This window comes from Neoarthrinium moseri, assembly GCF_022829205.1.
Source record: "Neoarthrinium moseri strain CBS 164.80 chromosome Unknown scaffold20_Wmoseri_CBS_16480, whole genome shotgun sequence".
Lineage (NCBI taxonomy): Eukaryota > Fungi > Ascomycota > Sordariomycetes > Amphisphaeriales > Apiosporaceae > Neoarthrinium > Neoarthrinium moseri.
Window position 1 is genome coordinate 301,510 of NW_026055134.1, and position 18,628 is coordinate 320,137.

Sequence of the window (18,628 nt, forward strand, 5' to 3'; positions counted from 1 at the left end):
CTCCGAAGCAAAGTGGCGAGCACCTACATGTGGCCGCTGACATCTGCACTCCTGCTTTTTGCCATTGTGCCATGCTGTTTGACGCTCGTCGTCCACGATGAGTGGCTTGAGGGAGTCTTACGAGCTTTCGGCACGTTCTTCAATGCCACGCTTTCGATTTATCTTGGTCTTGTGCCGGTGTTCGAAAAGAAGCAAAGGTGCACCTCGTTCTTCGCCATTGCCCTGGCCCTATGCTTCGTAGCCGCCATATCAGCGGTCACTCTCACTTTCTACAATAACGTTACCATGAACACGGCATCCAGACTCACACAAGCTCTCATAGGGCCGATGTTGAATTATATATTTGCATCTGTCATCAGTGCATACAAAAGTAGCGAGGGCGTAGGGCGATCCGAGCGCGCCTTTATGTATAGCTGAAGGATTGTGTAAAGCAGGAAGTTAAAGCTGTAACAGAGCAGGAGTTGGCTGTCCTTGGATACTTCGCGCGGCCAGTCGCTGATTCATTTCCAACATTGCCAATTGCATAGTCATAGAAAAATCGTGGAGTATTCTGGACAATGGTTTGTCGGGAAGGAGTGTAGGAAAAAGGACAGCGAGACACACAGAAAATTTGCGGCCCTCTCTTTCTTTTGTCAGTTCTAATTTTACTGAACAATCCAATTCAAGACTCTTTCATGTGGCAGAACAAGCTGACAGGTTTATCCGAATGACTCGCTCCTTGTGCTGAGATTTGTGCATGCGGCTATAGACTCTCTTTTCCGCATCCATGGCTCAATTTTTCCTCTACACGAGGTGACGGTTGCTGAATACACTTTCTTATACACGACCTGATTATTGGCATTTATTGTGAGACCGGGTGTCATACTTTCTCGGAACCCTGTGGAAGCTATTCCACGTGTCCAGTACCGCCACTATTATGTTTAGTCGCGAATATCAGCGTACTTGGCATTAATTCTAGGAACTTGTAATACTCATACATGCAGCCAATACACTCTAGAAAGACAGCGGTCGATATCGCTAGGGGAGCCTTGATTATTTTTCCTACAGCTCTTTCAGGTGCATATTTAATGGGTATCTTCATGAACAGGTTGATAGCAGCGAGCTAGTGACTTATCATTACTACTGCTCCCGAAGTTAGGTCCAAGGGCGAATATGATTTGGTAACGGCTATCCACCTTGATTGTGATACCTTGATTACTAGTGACTTCGCAGAGTATGAAAATCCATACTGTCAGTTGAGTTCTGTTTAGAATGAGTCAGTATCCATATCAATGGAACTGATGTGTGTTGTGTCTACAATGGAACGTGTCTTGTGCGGTTGTTTGGTGCATTTAGTGTTTGTGGTTGAACACATTTTCATTCCCTACCATCTATAACTAGCGGCATCGCCTAGATCCGCATCATATGCTGGGGTTTCATGACCCGCAGCGCAAGCAATCAAGGACGGCACTCAGGTGCCGCCCTTCTTTTTCTTTTCTCATCATTTTCCACCGTGGCGCCCAAACTCCAAATCATGCAGTCCCTCTAAGGTTCACCGTCGTACACATCTCTATACGTTCAGCTGAGCCGTTCCAGCCTGCTGGATGTAAGACTGGTAAGGCTTGAGCTTCTTCTCCAAGACACCGCCAGTGCTGCAGAAGCGGTCGACGATCTCGACAGAGCGGCCGATATACAGGCTGGGGTCCAGCATCTCATCGATCTCGTTCCAGACGGGCTAGTAGGCCTATTAGTGCAGTGTTCGAATAAAGGTCTGGAGTTGCTTGATCTTACCTTGAAGTACTCAGTGGCCTTGATTCTCTCGATGAGGTCGTTCTGGCCACCCTGGTTCTTGACGACATCCGAAGCTTGGTGGGAAAGGACACGAATCTCCTCATGAGCATCTTGACGGCTCCCGCCCTTCGCTACGATGCGCATGATAATCTGTAAATTGATGTTAGCGCCGATACATGTTGATTACGTGGTACTCTCGCGGTCCGTCTCGCACAAGCTCGGCAGCACACCCATCCCCACCATACTTAATGGGCCGTGCCGGTCTCCGGTCTTATTGGAAGGTGGTTGTTTGGGCAGCGGCGTTGGCTGGAACATGGATGATGATGTCACATTTGGAACAAAGACTTACATTCTCGGTCGCCATGAAGGGGAGCTCCTCCCGGGTTCGGGCCTCAATGCGCTTGGGGTAGATGACGAGGCCATCAGTCACGTTGTCCATGCCAATCAGGATGGCATCTGCGAGGAGGAACATTTCGGGGATATCGATACGACGGATGGCGGAATCGTCCAGAGTTCGCTCCATCCACTGGACAGAAAAGGTATCCTTGAAGTTGACCGGTAGGTTGGACAACTTGCGGCCCAGAGATGCAATGCGCTCCGATCTCATGGGGTTACGCTTGCTGGGAAAGGGGTCAGTAAATGCTGTCTGGGAGGTTGGCGTGTACTCACTATGCCATGGCCGAAGAACCAATCTGGTCCTTCTCGAAAGGCTCCTCAACCTCCTTCACTAAAAGCATATATTAGCTACCCGATTACAACGACCTTCGTCAAGAACTTTGTTCGATTTGACGGTAGAGCCCTTGAAAACTTCTCCATGCTATCGAGTGGGAGCACAAGGTACTTACAGTTAGCAAGGTGACGGATATCCGAGGTGATCTGCTGGACAGTGGCACCAAGACCAGCGATGGCGTTGGCGACTCTGAGATCGACCTTTCTTGTGTATGTCTGCGTGGAGACATCATAGCAGTCTTCAAAGCCGGCCTTGGCGCACAGGAGAACGTTCAGACGATCAATCTTGGCACCGTCGCCGTGGAAAATCTCGAGGAAGGAGGCTTGGGTTCCGGTAGTTCCTTGAGCACCGCGGACTATCAAGGTCAGCCTTAAGACACAAAAATCTTATGTGCAAGACAGTAGGCGGTTACAAAGCTCAGCTCACAGCCAAGATTTCCCAGGAAGTTGAATGATGCCACCTGACCTTACACTGACGGAGCTTGGGATTTTTACTTACATTTGAGGTTCTTTCTGACGTACTCGATGTCCTCCAGGTCCATCATCAAAGCTTGTGCCCACTGGGCAGCTCGCTTTCCAACCGTGATCAGCTGAGCAGGCTGGTAGTGGGTGAAGCCGAGAGTGGGCACAGCCTTGTGCTTCTCAGCGAACTGGGCAAGGTTGCTGATGACCTTGGCCAGCTTCGGCAGCAGCAGGTCGATAGCATTCTTCATGACTACACTCTATTGTCAGGAGAGCCCATGGATAACACGCGTCGGACAGGCACTTACGGATCAGTTCCGCATTGTCAGTAACATACTGTCATAAGGAGTCAGCCAAATCCAAGACATTTGACAATGGAGGAGAACAGAGGTAAGGGCCTTGATCGACAGAGCCGCCTCTCGACAAGCTCAATGCCTTTCATGACCTCCTCCGAATGAGACGAGACTTGGAAAGTGTCTTACGCAAGAAGTAGCTCCGTAGTGAATGATACCAGCGGCAGCCGGGGCGACCTGGCCGAAGGCGTGGACGTGCGCCATGACATCGTGTCGGCGTCTCTTCTCCTCGACGGCGGCGACGCCGAAGTCGTCGTCGGTCACGGTGAGGTGGGCCCGCATCTGGGCGAGGGCCTCGTCCGTGATGGAGTCGATGCCCAGCTCCTTCTCGCTCTCGGCGAGGTACAGCCAGAGCTTCCGCCACGTGCTGTGGCGCGAGCGCTGGCTGAACAGCTGCTTCATCTCATCGCTGGAGTAGCGCGAGTCGAGCTATCAGACACAGGTTAGCCTCATCGTGATACCGAACAAGGGTGAACATGTGGGATGAGTGAATTTCTGCTGGCCGGCATATTCAGGTGAACAAAAATCCAGCCGCGATGACCAGGACGTTGACAGGTCACTTGCGCGACTTGAGGACCACAGTATCAGTGTTTTTCTTGCAGACAATACTCACAGGCGTCTTGTAAGTATCGAAACCAGCCATGACGAACGATGGAGGGGTAGTAGTGGAGCAGCGATATTGGCGCGCAAAGACACGGATGGAGGGGTGGTTTGAGGGGTGAGGTTCTGCAAACGCTGGGGGAGTGGGATCCCAAGGGCAATGGAGGAACGTGAGGAACGACACGGAGGTTTCTCGAGGGTGTGTTTGCACGCGGCCACGATGTCGGACTATGATGTCGCTCGATCAGCCGGCCCAAAAATTTCTGTGCAAGCCCAATCGGCCGGTGAATGCTAGGCGCACAATCCAATTGAGTTCGCGATTCTTTGCGGATTCGGAGAAAAGTGGGACTTGCCGGCAACGGCGAGAAGGAAAAAATAGGGAAGACCATGCACAGAAACCCAGCACCTGGTTGGTTTACTATTTTTTTCTTTTGTTTACTTTTGAGTTCACTTTGCCGACAGACCGAAGAGAGGATATTACATGCAGCATTCCAAATCTTCTATCCCACCCGACCAAGTCAGCGACGCCAGATCCTCACCACCATAGATAAAATATGTACTGGACCGGCTCACGGCTACGGGAGGTTTTTGGCGGCTGGCATCTGAGCGGCTAACACGGGGCCAAGTTGGACCCCCTTTTTCTATGCATGGTTGACGATACCGTTCGGCTTCGAGTTATAGAGCACGTCAAGTCTAATTGGGCAATGAGTGAAAAGTATACATACGAATTTCCTGTGTCTGATCTGATCTGAATAAACAATTTGGACGCCTCCCATCATTTCAAAACGCTTGCTGACTTCCGACTTGGTCGTGAATCATGATTCCCTGCGTCCCGACTCTGAAAAGCAAAATACTCATATCTATCCATCGACAAAACCCCCCTCTCGAACAATAATAAGACACTTTCCCACGCGCGCTCGTACGCTTACATCAGTTAATAATAGTGCGGATCGTCAACATGGTCCGTTCCCTCTAAGCAGCATGCAACACCAGCTCCCCTCCCTCGCTGAGCGCGGAATCTGCAATGCTCTCAGTGTCGGCTATGCTTTCAGTGCCCAGTGCACTTTCCGTCCAGTCGCTCTGTCCATCGTAACTCTCGTCATCGTAATCCGTGTAACCGCCTTCGGTCTCCGTAGAAGTAATGACGGTCGTGCCCAGACTTGACCTCCTCAACGTGCCTGCATCGCTGGCATCGTCTTCACCTTGGTCCTCTTCTGCCTCGTCGCCTTCTGTTGACACCTCAGAGGCTGGCTGGGCTAATTCTAGTTGTGTCTCAGGCTCCAACGGTGTCTCAGGGGGAGTTGGAACTGGTTCAGGCTCATGTTCAGCCTCGCTCTCTGGTGGTTCATCGATTTCGCGAACGGAATCAATGGGTTCGTTTTCCTTGTTCACCCCAAGTTCACCATACTTTTTCCCCAGGCCTCCGCCCCAGCTACTCTTGCGGAGGGGCCCAGCACCGGCTGCCGCCCGAACGCTTTGGCTGCGCTTTATACCGCCCGTGGGAGAGTTGTTCGTGATCTGGCTAAGACTCAGGATACGCCTCGAGGCACCGGCGGGGTTTGGAGGAATGAGGCTGGCCCTGTTACCATTGACAGCGAGGTTGACTGCTTTCCGCTGAGCCGTTGGCGACTGGACGTTGAGCGCTGGAGCATCGAGGGGAGTTAGGCTGGACCTAGCAGCCGGTACGCGCTTCCGAGACATGGCATCTCGACCTTTCGCGCCGGACTTGGTCATAAGAAGAGCACGAGAATGGTCAAGTACCCCCTCCAAGATGCGGCGCTCCAGGCCTTCGGCCCGAGTCTCCATTGCATGCAGCTCCTCCCTGCGAATGTGCACAGCTGTCTCAACAGATGAGAGGTCGGCGGTGAGCCGGGTCTTTTGACGGGTCAGGAACTCTTGTTCCGTCCTCAAGGCCAAGATGCTTTCGCGAAGTTGCTCTTCTTCCGAGCGGAGAGCCTCCACATTCGCTTCAACGTGCTCCTTTTCTGCTTGGGCGACGGCTAGAGCTACGTTGGTTTCTTGAAGCTTATTCTTGGCGTCCTCGATGCTCTTTTCGTGATCCTCGCGAGCCTCGTCGATCTGCTTTGTCTGTGTTTCAAGGAAGTTCGAAATATCGGCCGCCGTCTGTACAACCTGCGCGTGCACCTTGTCGAGTGTGTCGAGCTGAGAGTAGGCTTTTCCTGCGGCGTGGCTGTGGTCGATCAACTTGTCCAGCTTGGTGTGCATCTCAGTATCGTCGTACTTCTCCACGGGGGGTAGTTGAGGTAGCTCCGGTTCCTTATCCTTGACATCTTCGATGGTCTTCTGCATTTCTGTGGTGGTTGTCTTGGAATGCTCGTAGTGCTGACCGACGATGAGGAGAACGTCTTTGATGCTCTCAAGGATCTTGGGCTGATACTCGACGACATGACCCTGGAGACCTTCGACCACAGTTACCGCAGCCTTGACCTGTTCGCGAGTCAAGGAATGCTCATTCTTATCGTCAGAATGGTTTTCCTCGGACTTTGTGGAGAGCTCCTCGACACGGGTGAACACCGTCTTTGAGGCTTCTTCCATCTTTTCCAAGGACTCCGTGACAGTGGAACCGAGTGTGTCGATCAACAACTTCAACTCTTCGGCCACTGCCTTGGTGCTAACCACTGCAGCCTCCATCTCCACATCCCTGGTTTCACCAGACTTGCTTCGCTCTTCCATGACAAGTTCAAAGGCATCGTACTTGGTGATGAGCTCTCCGACCTTTTCTTCAATCTTTGAGCCGAGTGTCTCGGTCGCAGCCTGGAGCTTCTCGTCGTTGTCAATCTTGGCGCCTACGACACCAGTCTTTGACTCCTCAAACTCTGTCTTCATCAGCTCAAACATCTCCTTCAGGTCGTCTGAGATGCTGGCATTCTTGTCCACAGTTTCGCTAAGGCCGCCCAAGGTTTTTCCGAGTGCCTCGAGTCCTGATGTCTCGTGCTCTAGCTTCTCCTTGACGAGCGTCTGGAACTCCTCGAAGAAAGTCTTGACCTCGGTCACACGCTCACTAACACCAACGATCTCAGCTTGGCGCTCTTCGAAGGCCTTGTTGTTAGTCTCAACTTGGGAGTCCAGAACAGCCTTGGCTTCCTTGACGACGTCTTCCAGGCTCTTGAGATCTTCTTTGGATGGCAGAGCTGCAATGTCGGTCTTCAACATCCCGTCCACAACGGACTTCATGTCTAGACAGACGGCCTCGACGGCATCGACGTCCGTCTTGGTGACACGCTCCGGGTCCTCGAGCGACTTCTCTGCGCGCTCTTTCATTTCGTCGAGTGCAGCATTGACTTGCGTGACAAGAGACTCAACAGCATTGATGTCCTCCTTCTTCGAGACTCCTTCCAACTGAGTTGTGAGAGAACCAAGCGATTCCTTGGTTTCAAGCACCAGAGCCTCGATGGTATCAATGTGGTCTTTCCTTACGGCCTGCTCGCCGTCCATAAGATCATCTAGACGGCCTTTTGTATTTCGGAGAATAGTCTCAATTGCCACCACATCCTCCTTCGTGGCCGCATCCTCCAGATTGACTGCTGGCTCTTCACCTTCGCCAGCCTCCTTAGGAGCATCCTTGGCACCCAGTCCAGCAACTGACTCCTGAACATTTCGGAGCATCTCTTCCATCTCGGAAAGGTCGCTCTTGGAAATATTGCTGCGGAGAAGTTCCTGCATCTCCGTCACGTCATCCTTCAATGAGTTGTTGCGAATTAGCTCTTCCATCTCCGCGAGGTCGCTCTTGGACAGGTGGTCGTGCTCAGCGGGTGCCGATGGCTCCATGGCTTCGACCTTAATGCGCAGTTGCGTAAGCATGACCTCGAGATTCTTAATGTCGTCCTGCTTCAGCGTGTCCGCGGGGATAATGGCATCCGAAACTGCAGCTCCAACCGGCGCAACCGCCTTGTCATTCTGGTGGTTCTCACGGAGGGAATCAATATCAGCTTTGAGGCTATCGATCCCAGACTGAAGAGCGTCCAGTCGACTCTGTTCGCGGAGTGAGTCGATTTCCCCACGCAGGCTGTCAAGTCCTGACCTGAGAGCGTCAAGGACTTCGTCGTTCGCAGTGAGGTCAGTGGGCTTGTTACCGATCTTCTCAATACTGGCACCAAGGTCAGTAAAGCCCTCATGCATTGCGTCAAGAATATCGGTAGTGCCTGCGTGTGGTCGAAGTAATTCGACACGCACACGCTCCAGACCTTCTCGCAAGGCTTCAAGCACCTCCTTATTGTCGGCGCCCGCGGGCGTGTGCGGTACCATAGACGAATTGACTGTGTCTCGCAGCGACTCCACCTCTTCCTTCAATACGCTCCTGGATCCATCAGTTGCTTTTACGACAAGCTCTGATATTTCGTCCCGGAACCCATCCAGACTCCGAACGAGGGTCTCCATGAGCTCCTCTTGATTCGTTACACCACTGGCACGGTTGACGTAACTTTCCATATGAACGCGGAGCTGATCAAAGCCATCCTTCGTGGCATCGAGAACCTGCTCAGTATCCCTCCCATTGGCTGCCACATTCTGCTTGGCTTCCTCGGACACAGCTTTGAACTCACGCTGCATGAATTGCATTATGTCGTGAAGGCGTTCTACAACGTCCGAGTTGTCGACGTTGCCGCTGTGGGGTACAATGGCGTTGGCAGTACTGGGGAAGTCGAACGTCTCGAGCCCCTGCTTGACAGCTTCCACCATATCGTCTCGCGTGAGCTCATTGTTGATGGCTGAGGGAGCAACAGGGAACTCAAACTCTTCCAGACATTCTCTGACGGCCTCGAGGACTTCATCCCTGGAAAGACTGGCTGGTGTATCAATGGGAGGTGGCGTGAAGTGCTTCAAGCCTTCCACGACAGCCTTGAACACCTCTTCTCTGGTTGCGCCCTCGTGGGCGTCCTGCGGAGCGAACTCCTGAAGTCCCTCTTTCAGACAGGCGAGGACCTCGTCACGCTCTAGGCCGATCTGTTCGACATGAATCTCGGGCTTGTAGGTCTCCCAAGCGTCTTTCACGGCCTGTACGACATCATCCCTGGTCAAGTCGGGCTCGCGTATGTGACTAGCTTCAGAGTCCTGGAGCGCTGCCTTCATGGCATTATAGATCTCTTGATAGTCAATTGCGGACTTTTCTGAGCCTGACGACTCTCGGCGGTGTTCTCTCAGGAGCTGTGTCATACGCTGTCGCATCTGATCCAGGCCTTCGACAACGATCTTTTCCATCTGAATTTTGGTTGCTGGTTCGACGTTGCCTTCGGCCACATCGGAAGCTGGGCTTACGGCGACCTTCGCATTGACTTCATCGATGCGGCGGCCGATTTCGCGTCCCATCCCAAGAACCTCGCCACGTAATTCTCGGACGAGAGCCTTGACCTCGGCGGTAAGACCGCCTCCTTGAGCAACGCTGTCTTTGACGCCTCGAATGATCTTGATCAAGTCCTCATTGAGAACCTCATTTCCTCGCGTGGATGATACCGAAGACCGGTGCCCGTCCTTGTCCTGAATAAAGGCATTGACGCGTTGTGACATGGCACCGGGTCCGTTCTGGTTCCAGTTGATCTCCTGCAGACTTCGTTCGTCATCGTCGTCAAAGCTGAAGTTGCGCGAGCGTGTCGTGTTATTACCACCGCCTCCCCGACCTCCGCCTGCAGGGACAAGAGAGAGCTGTTGACTCGTAGACTTCAGCTCAGTGATGAGCTCCTCCACCTTGGCAGATGAGGCCATGCCGGCCAGCTTGGCTGAGAGCTCCGACAGCTGCTCAATAACGGTATCCTGCCCATCCTTTGTGCCCATTTCTCGAATGATCTTCTCGATGAGGGCAAGGGTGGCAGGTGAATCTCCTATCAAGGAAGGTGTGCTTAGTACAGAGTCACGCTCTATGGAGGCGGCAAAGCTGGTAGGCGATGGAATGCGTGGCAGTGAGAATGGCCTCATAGCTTTCGATTGGGTTGGGCTACCGTGGGGCCCATTCTCAAGATAATAGCCGCCGTATGGATCACGGTCTTTCTTTGCATGGTCGGCATTGATGATAATCTCGCGAAGACTCTTGCGGATGTCCTCGTCTCTTGCATGGGTAGCCTCTTTGAGACTCATCAAGTCGGTAGCGTTGTCTCTACTACGCCTGCTGAGCAGGCCCATCTCTTTCTGCAACGCTGTGGCGATGTTGGTCAGGGTGAGAATTTGGACCGATAGATTTTCGACCGAGGAGTGTGCCTTTGGCACCGCAGTCGAATTGTTGGTGACAGTTGCCAGCGGCTTTGGGGATTCCACGGGCGGGGTCTCCCTGGAAGATGTCTGAGGCATGTTCTGTAGTGCTAACATGGTGGCCGACTGTGGTGGAGTGTTCTCGCCCAGGATACTCTGGGGCGTCTTCCGCATGGAGGAGCGTAATACGGGGGTCAGGCTGGACGACATTGGGGTCGGAGTGTTCTCTCGGTCGACTGATTGCTCCCTCTCATTTTCTCGTCCACGAACGGGAGTCGAGGGGCGGGTGTGTTTCTCGGGCGATCTTGCAGAGCTGACAGAGTCGCGTCTCGGAGAGCCTTCCAGCATCATGCTGAGATCCCGCACGCTGGCTGGTTGCAGTGACTGCATGCGTTTGTGGGCGCTTCCCCTGGGCACCAGTGCCCGTTCCGGGGAGGTGTCGGTCATACGCTTGGTCAGGACCGGCATCATCGCATTCTCTCGTGCCTTCTCGTTAAGTGCGGCATGTGCTGATTGAATGGCGGCCGAGGTGCCTATACGTGATGTGCCGACGCTGGGTGATTGTGGGTTGAGCGGCAAAGGGGGCGGCGCCCTCTCGGGATCCGAGCTGTCCCACCTGGGTTTCTGTTAGTTGACACGGCCGCGAGGTGGCAAGCATGGACGTGTTTGGGACGTACATTGGGATGAGTGCTCGTCCGTGGTCGATTGAGCCAGAATGTGAGTGTCTTAGTTGCCGGTCGGCCGGGGCGTCACGCTCGACCGGTGGCATCTTGTGGGCGGAGAAGAGGAGACAGGAATATGAGGCGGAATGGGGTGTCTGAGAGGATGGAGTCGAGTACGTAAGCTTCACTGTGAGAGCGCAGTCGGACACATGCCCGAGTCTCGCGCCTGTTCTGGTGATCCAAGGTCTCGGAGGGACTTGGTGTTGTAGGCAATAAGCGCCCAATGCGAGAAGCAGGTATGGATGATGGTGCCAAAAACAGCCTCGAATTCAGAAAAACGGAAGCAAGGTTACCATCGATGCCCTTGTAATATGTGGCGATCTAAGAGAGACTCGGTGTGCGACAGCGCATCCCGCAACACAACAAACGCTGATGCCGTCCAATCTGCTCGGCTGCCGCTGTGCTGAAAACAAAGCTAGCCCGGTATCCCAGCAACCGTGGAGGATCGCCGGCCCTATCTTCTATCGCCCATCGGCCCACCGCCCGTTCCATGGGGGGGGAGGGGGGAAAGCTTGGGCCAACCGCCCCCACGTCATACCTAAAAATTAGTGTCCGTGACGGAGGCGGTAGGGAACACCCCAGCACTCAAGTCAAGAAACGACGCTCTAGAATAAATAAATTGGAGGCTTTCCCCAGCACTGTAGGGGGCTGATATTTGCATTGGCAATTCCCACTAACAATCACATAAGTTAGTTAACTCAAGGGCATGGAAACCCGCCGGAGCACGCCCAGAGAGGTGTGATGTACCGCCTGCTCGTCTAAGAAATATTCTTACTTGCCGGGGATGTTTCCGCTTTGCTCTTGACAGTCTCTCCGGGTCGGCACCAGCTTGAACCAGCACGGGCGAGCCTCCAAGTAGCTGCTGCTTCCCACCAACACCCGGTGCAAGAAGCAGCTTGGTTAAGAGGAACGCGGGCAAGCGAAAACAGGGTCCAAGCATCTCTATATAAAATTTACCACTGGAAGAGGAGAGGAAAATTGGCCCCTCAAACCTTGACCATACTGACCGCTTGCACCAGTCGGTCCCTTTATACCTATACATATTCTGTGCCCTTGTTCGGCTCCCCAGTGGAGAGTTCTTCCTATGTGGTTTTGCTCAGACCCCTAGTGTAGAGTTCCTTCGTAGCCTATCCGTACTCCGTGGTGCAATTAATAAAACGGCAGAGCACCCAAGACTTGGTACCTTCTAGGACAAGACGCGTTGCACATTGACGATTGCAAGGCATCGTTGTCCGATTCAGGCAGTGGCTTCACACAGCGTCTGAGGCTGTGTCAACGTCGCTTGCAGACTCGATATCGGATTCGAGCTGCTTCTCGAGTTCAGCCTCTAGCTCTCTCGTCAGAGCTTCTAGCTCTGGGTCTTCCTCTGTGGCAGGGGAGCCCTGAGCATTGCTAGCAACGGGTTCGCCGGGATCCGGAGGTCTGTCGGCGTGAGTGGCGGAGCTAGTAGCGAATTCCACATTCTTGCAAGTCCTTAGCCGTTTCTCGCTATCTTCATGGTCTCCTTCTAAGAGATCCTGCCAAGGCGTGCTTCTACTGCCACCGGTTTCGGCTTCATCTGGGTCGGTAGAAGCCCGCGGACGGGGCCTTTTCTTTGAACCTGGATATGCTTGGATGGTGCAACGCCGATCAGAAATGTTCGGTACTTTACACGCTGGTTTTCTTATGTTCCTGGCCTTGATACTACGCAGACTGGCTTCGTCAGCCTTGTCGTCAACCTCCTAGGTCGATTCTGAAGGCGACGTCTGTTGAATCAGTGTGGTACCGTCGAGACCATACTGTGCAAGAGACCTGGGTCCTGCATCGTTGCCGGCACACTTCGCTCGGATGAAGCGCCGTTTTCGAGGAGGTCCGTTGAGTTGGCGGACAACTTCGGCAGGAGGTGTGACCTTGACCAGAGAGGATGGCCTATCTTCTATACGAACAGCCGGTGCCGTGTTCGCAGGCCGCACAACGGCTCTTTGGGTAGAGGGAGGTTGGAATTCTGGCTGGAACCGTTTTTTCAGTAAAGATCATAGATCAATCGCGCGAGTGACAGCAGCAGGCGGTAGAGGGGAGATAATCAAGGTACCCTTTGGAGAATGTTTTTCGTGTCTGTGGTTTATCTTTACCTTTTTCAGCCAGTCGTATGTCCTTTTCTTACCCACCATCTGGTCCAACGCATGGTCGAGGGACCGAGCACGCTGTTCGTCAGTACACCCTGTGTTGTGCTTCGTCCGCATGATCTTTCTGCGGCGACGTGCTTCTCTCTCTTCCTCGGTAATTTGACCCATCGTCGCAGTAGGAGATATCTACTATTTCGGGCTAGGCTCAGGTGATTGGACTTTATCAGAAGAAAAGGGGAGTGCAATAGGATGTCGGCTGGTAACTAGCTTCCAGGTTTGTGCAAGATCTGCCACCAAGGTAGTTCTGCTTGGTGTGATGTGCAAGATTCTGGATGGATGTGCAATGACTACCCGCAATTAGAAGTGACAAGAGGAGAGAATAAAAAAAAAGAAGACCAGGTCAGGTTGAACCCACCTGGCGCAGTATAAATACTCGTTGAGCAACAATCATAAGTTCCGTCGATGCAAGAACAATTGACGTCGCCATGTGAATAGAGAACAATGCCTACTGGTCATAAATCTGAGCATAATCTGATTATATGATTGGTATTCATTGGATGATGGGAGATTGGTGAATGAGCTCGTATTCCCTGACATTTGAAGCTAGGTGGCTCATTCATCGTGGTGAATATACAGGCTATTGAAAGATTGGATCCCGTATATTGCTAGCAATGCGGGAAGCTTGGTTGATACCCAGCATCGCTTGATGCTCAACGTTAAGCATTCACTAGCAGTCTATATACCAGAGTATCAATATCTTCTAGCAAGCTATGGCGCATTTATCGATGTCTATGGGAGGTACAGGCTCAAGCCCAACCAAAACATTAAGTTTGTGTCCTAACCAACTTCGAAGATGGCACCGTATATTACTACTCACTGACAATGGCTATCCATTGCCCAACAGTGCTTGAATGATGAAATGGGGTTTAGGTCATTGTGAACCGGGGGATAGCACCTACCCAAATCACTCCGTAACTTATATCAGCAACGTTGCGAACACGACAGGACCAAATGGCCAGACGTGTCATGGCCTTTCATTCACACAATATGCCCATAGCAGCACCCACGCAACCCACGTCTAACTGCGAAGAGTATCTTATCGTGAATTCAATCGAACGCACAGTATAGGGTCAGGGTTTAGTCTAGGATACACATGCATGTGATAATACGGTACAAGGCAGTCTATTGTTGAAATGAGTAATCAGGACACTTCTTCAACCATCTTCCCGCTCTTAAGCCCACCCGGGATGAAGACCTTGCCTGTGGGACCAGCTAGCATCTCATCAGGAACCGCCACGCGAGCGCCGTCCTTGTTGCTCACCCATCTGACGAAGATCGGGTTTGGCTTTTGTGCACCGCCTCCTGGGGTCTCATCCCCACCCAGCTGGCCTTTGCCTTTGGTTTTTGGTGCTTGCTTCTTGAGGAGCTTGTCGATAGTTTCACGCTGTATGCCCGTCAGTAATGCTGCTGTGCAGCAAAAGGGTGCTGCTCCTTACCTTGACTTCCTCGTTGCGCTTCTCACTCAAGTTTCTTCTTCGTCGAGCCATTTCGGCACGCCTCATTGACAGTTCTTCAGCGGTGAAGTGTTTCTTAGCTTGGACCTCTGATGTATTGTTAGTGTCCTGTCTTGAGAAGGGACTTTCCTCAGGCTCACCATCTGACAGCTTCATCAAGCCAACATCTTCGTCCTCGAACCTCGCACGTTGGCGTTTGGTCATTTTCGTGAGATCGGGAGTTCCGGCACGACTACCGTCTTCGTCACTGTCCAGCTCGTCGTCGTTCTGACCAGTAGCGTCCGCAGCCTCAATCTCGTCATCATCTTCACCTTCTGCGTCTTCCTCCTCGTCCTCCTCGTCGTCATCATCGCCTCCGCCAACTTTCACAGTGTCCTGTATTTCATCCTCATCGCTGTCCAACTCGCTCAGCTCGTCGTCGCTGTCCTTATCTTCGGCAACCTGCTTCATTGCTGACTTGAGAGGAGCCTTTGCCTTTGAGGTGGCGGCAGACTTGGGCTTTGATACCTTGATGGTCGGAGCAGTGGGTGCTGTGTCGAGGACCATGTCGTCCTCATCGCCATCCGCATCTTCATCGCCCAAGCCATCATCATCTTCGCCCTCAGCATCGAGGTCCAAGTCCATAGAATCGTCAACAACGATCTCACCCTCGGCATCCTCATCGCCCAGATCCATCAAGTCGTCATCTTCGCCTTCCGCATCCTCGTCGTCATCGCCTTCAGCATCCTCATCATTATCATCGTCATCGTCGCTTGAATCTACGACATAACTCTTCTTCTGGCTACGATTCCTTTTGCCCTGGAGGATCTCGCCGCCTTCAAAACTCTCCCTGGTGCCGAGTGAGGCTTGGCGGCTGGAATGGCCTGTGCGACTTGACGTGGCCTGGCGAAGCTTGCTGGCCGGAAGCTTGACTGTAACATGAATGTGCTGGTTAGAATCCGAGGATGATGAATGTGGGCCGCGTGTGGTGGTGGCTTCGGCAGTCTTACCCTCAGATCGGCGTGCTTGCGCCCTGGACGACATGATCTTCCCAGTCCGGCTGCTGATGATATTGTCGCTGTCGACCATGTCAGTAATTGCAGTGTTTGCCTTTTGCGCGGCTGCGCGGCGAGGGCGGGATGCCATGGCAGCGATGCGGCCGCAGAAACGCGTCGAGCGACTGGGAGCAGATGTGCCAAGGGCGAGGTGGAAGCTGAGGGTTGAGGGCCAGGTATCGGCGGCTCGGGCAGAAAGGTGACTGTGCTAGGTGGCAGGATTGATTGCTGATTGGGGTTGAGGAATTTTGGAGGTCGCATATGCAAGGGCAGAGACGTTGAATTAAGCTTGCGGCGTCAGATAGCCGTGGCACGTCGTTGCACCAAGGAACCGATGAGGCGAAGGCCCAGATTAGGATCGCAATCGATTGGATGTCTGAGATGCCGGCCAACACCATAAGCCCCCCATTGACTATGGAAGGTATTCAGGACTTCTGGAGCCAAAAAGCCGCCGGCCTCAAACGACAAGACCAATCAGGCGCTTTTTACCATGCTGGCTAACTTGGGAGCATCGATTGCCTTTGTTCACTTGAAAGCAATAGACTACATGGGTATTTGGCCCTTTCCGCAGATGCAAATACCATGCATGAAGGGAGATGTGAATGAGGACGAACACGAACCAGGCAGAAGGCAGTGACACCGATACTTACAGGACTCTGTAGCGAACTGGGTTGGATGAGATGTTCTGGAGCTCTGGTAATTGGGCCCGATGGGGTTTAGAGATTCGTCAAATGAGTGGTCGCGGGCTTCTGTGTACCTCGTTTAGCTTGCCGAATCAAGCGCGAAATGTCCGGTATCTAGGAGGGCCACATGAGATGTGCCTGTTGCTTGCCTTTTGTTGTGCAGGTGGTGATAGATCGGATTCGCTGGAATCCAGTGGTCGACCACACCGATCGCCGTGGCACGTCCGTCGGTGGAGGGTGCAGAGGTCAACGCTTGCTCCTTCAACCAAGCGAGATCGATGGGGGTCAGCTGCCGGGTATGAAACGAGCCCTAGAGAGCAAATGAAGACGTTAATCCACGAACAATCAACTGTCGACAACGAGCCAGCACGATTGAGTCAATCCCCAGCGTCGTCGTCCAAGCTGTTGGGTAGTCACGTGGGGCGCGCAGCGCAGAAACCGTCGCGCTCGGTGAGTTCGGTGTGGAGGTTAACTGTGAGCTAGTTAAACTTGGGCGCCTGTACTGAACGGGGTTAGTCGGACATGTCCATACGTGAAATGCGCAGTTTGCTAGAGTACACAATTAGGAGCAAGACGGCCCTCCTGATGTGAGCAGACTACGGAGTCTATATTCTGTAGTTACGCGTGTGCGACTAGATGCAGTTATCTCTGGCCAGGTTGATGGACAGCAGATGTCATCCGACTGTCTGCTATGCGTCGAGCGAGATATGGGGGAGCAGACTACTTGCTCTGGTCAGCGTGGAGGACCAACTCCCTGCCTTCTCGAGCTAATCTTCACCCTCGCGTGGATATAGCAGGCAATTCTCATAGACTGAGATGTAGAAAACAAGGCCACATGCTGGCATGAGACCATAGGGCGGAAACTACGCAATGCACGAAGTCTTACCATCACTACGCTTTCTCTATACCAACTTACGCTGGTCTGGCCTTTGAGTGAATCGATGCGTCGTGGTGGAGCGCCGTCACCGTCCCGCGGCCCTGTTCAGTGGGCTAGTGGGCCCGCGCACCCAGCGGCACTGTATCTGCCCCAAGCCGACGTACTAGGGTAGCTCGGTTGCTGGTCGCGTCAGCCGAGGCATATGACATGTTCCAACCTTGTGCCTCTGTGCTTCCACATCTCTTCACCCGTGCATTGAGCCCCAGCAGCCTTGCCAGTTATCATCCAATTCTCACGTTGCCCAGAAGAAGAGAGGACAATGGCCGAATCAGAGAAACCCGATGTGCCAGCCTGGCAGCGACAAGCTGGGTCGGAGACAACCACTGACCCAGCTCCCAGCACGACGCTCGAGCAAGCCCGCAGATTCCTTAGCGATGACAACGTCCGGTCGTCCAGCGCCGAGAAGAAGACCGAGTTCCTCAAGAGCAAGGGAATATCTGACGAGGATATCCAAAAGCTCCTGGCTGAGGAGGCGCAACAAGAGACAGAGCCCGAGCCCAGGGAATCACCCGTAGAACAGGAGATTCCTGATGCGAAGCAGACTTCCCACCAGCACACACAGGACCCAGCTTCAACGTCTGCATCAGCACAACGCCCAAGCGATACGCCACCGATCATCACTTACCCGGAGTTCCTGACGCACTCGCCACGTCCGCCGCCTCTGCTGACGCCGAGTCGTCTGCTCAATGTCCTGACCATCTCGGGTACGGCTTGGACTCTCCTGTACGGAGCTGCGCGCTTCGTGGTCAGCCCTATGGTAGACAGCCTTACCGAGTCTCGGTCGGATTACTATAACCACGTCAACACGAAGATGTCCTCTCTTGTTGAGAAGCTTGAGGGCGTTGTGAGCGAAGTTCCCTACAAGAACGGCAAACCTCTCAAGTCGGAGATGGATATCGACGACAACAGTAGCTACGGCGACCCGACAGAGATGTTTCATCGTGATTTCGGAACGCAGACATCACCACAGACGTCTCCACTGCCAACGTCCGAGGCAGACACAAAGCCCATCGACGAACAGGCGCAGCGTCTCGCCCAGCTAACCTCTTCATTGAAGGAGCTGACGGATGCATATACAAACCAGGCAGAGAACTCTGAGGACCTGCGCTCGATTCTTCGCGAATTTCGCGACGACGTGGACAAGTTGGCATATCCGAGCGTGCCAGATTACACATACAGCGGGTCGGGCTTTGGCCTTGGTCGATCGACAGAACCAGACGACGAGATCAGAAAAACAAAGGATGCCATTCGAAGTGTCAAGGGCATGTTCTTGTCATCAAGAATGTTCCCAGCTGCGGCTGCAAGATAGAACAGTGCTGCAGTAGTGGAAGCAGGCACAGTCGTCGACAATTTTGCAGAATCACGACCAACCTCTCCGATTGGCGAAGGTCCCCTGGAAGCTTGTCTTGACACAGTCGAATCAATGAAGCAAATTTCTGGCATCATACGGAATACGGATACGCAACAGACCAACACGACCTATATACAGGCAGATAAACCTGCAGTCGATATCTCCAAGCG

At 53.1% G+C, this 18,628-nt stretch overlaps 5 protein-coding genes across 5 annotated transcripts; 1 reads left to right on the top strand and 4 right to left on the bottom strand.

The window, feature by feature from the left end:
- Nucleotides 1–1,549: 1,549 nt before the first annotated feature.
- Nucleotides 1,550–3,957, bottom strand: JN550_006087 (uncharacterized protein; the record flags this gene model as incomplete). The annotated part of the gene is made up of 9 exons (XM_049317787.1): nucleotides 1,550–1,714; nucleotides 1,771–1,920; nucleotides 2,120–2,390; nucleotides 2,440–2,497; nucleotides 2,616–2,855; nucleotides 2,999–3,214; nucleotides 3,270–3,297; nucleotides 3,444–3,743; nucleotides 3,928–3,957. 9 exons carry the CDS (start codon nucleotides 3,955–3,957, stop codon nucleotides 1,550–1,552), a joined length of 1,458 nt encoding a protein of 485 aa, XP_049171973.1.
- A 929-nt stretch (nucleotides 3,958–4,886) lies between these two features.
- JN550_006088 (uncharacterized protein) lies at nucleotides 4,887–10,881 on the bottom strand (the record flags this gene model as incomplete). Its single annotated transcript, XM_049317788.1, has 2 exons — nucleotides 4,887–10,728; nucleotides 10,790–10,881. The coding sequence occupies 2 exons, from the start codon at nucleotides 10,879–10,881 to the stop codon at nucleotides 4,887–4,889; spliced, it is 5,934 nt and encodes a 1,977-aa protein (XP_049171974.1).
- A 1,203-nt stretch (nucleotides 10,882–12,084) lies between these two features.
- On the bottom strand, nucleotides 12,085–13,107 carry JN550_006089 (uncharacterized protein; the record flags this gene model as incomplete). Its single annotated transcript, XM_049317790.1, has 3 exons — nucleotides 12,085–12,434; nucleotides 12,600–12,822; nucleotides 12,982–13,107. The coding sequence occupies 3 exons, from the start codon at nucleotides 13,105–13,107 to the stop codon at nucleotides 12,085–12,087; spliced, it is 699 nt and encodes a 232-aa protein (XP_049171975.1).
- Nucleotides 13,108–14,140: 1,033 nt separating this feature from the next.
- Nucleotides 14,141–15,578, bottom strand: JN550_006090 (uncharacterized protein; the record flags this gene model as incomplete). Its single annotated transcript, XM_049317791.1, has 4 exons — nucleotides 14,141–14,383; nucleotides 14,436–14,542; nucleotides 14,594–15,364; nucleotides 15,443–15,578. 4 exons carry the CDS (start codon nucleotides 15,576–15,578, stop codon nucleotides 14,141–14,143), a joined length of 1,257 nt encoding a protein of 418 aa, XP_049171976.1.
- A 1,788-nt stretch (nucleotides 15,579–17,366) lies between these two features.
- On the top strand, nucleotides 17,367–18,416 carry JN550_006091 (uncharacterized protein; the record flags this gene model as incomplete). Its single annotated transcript, XM_049317792.1, has 1 exon — nucleotides 17,367–18,416. The coding sequence occupies one exon, from the start codon at nucleotides 17,367–17,369 to the stop codon at nucleotides 18,414–18,416; it is 1,050 nt and encodes a 349-aa protein (XP_049171977.1).
- Between the last annotated feature and the right edge of the window lie 212 nt (nucleotides 18,417–18,628).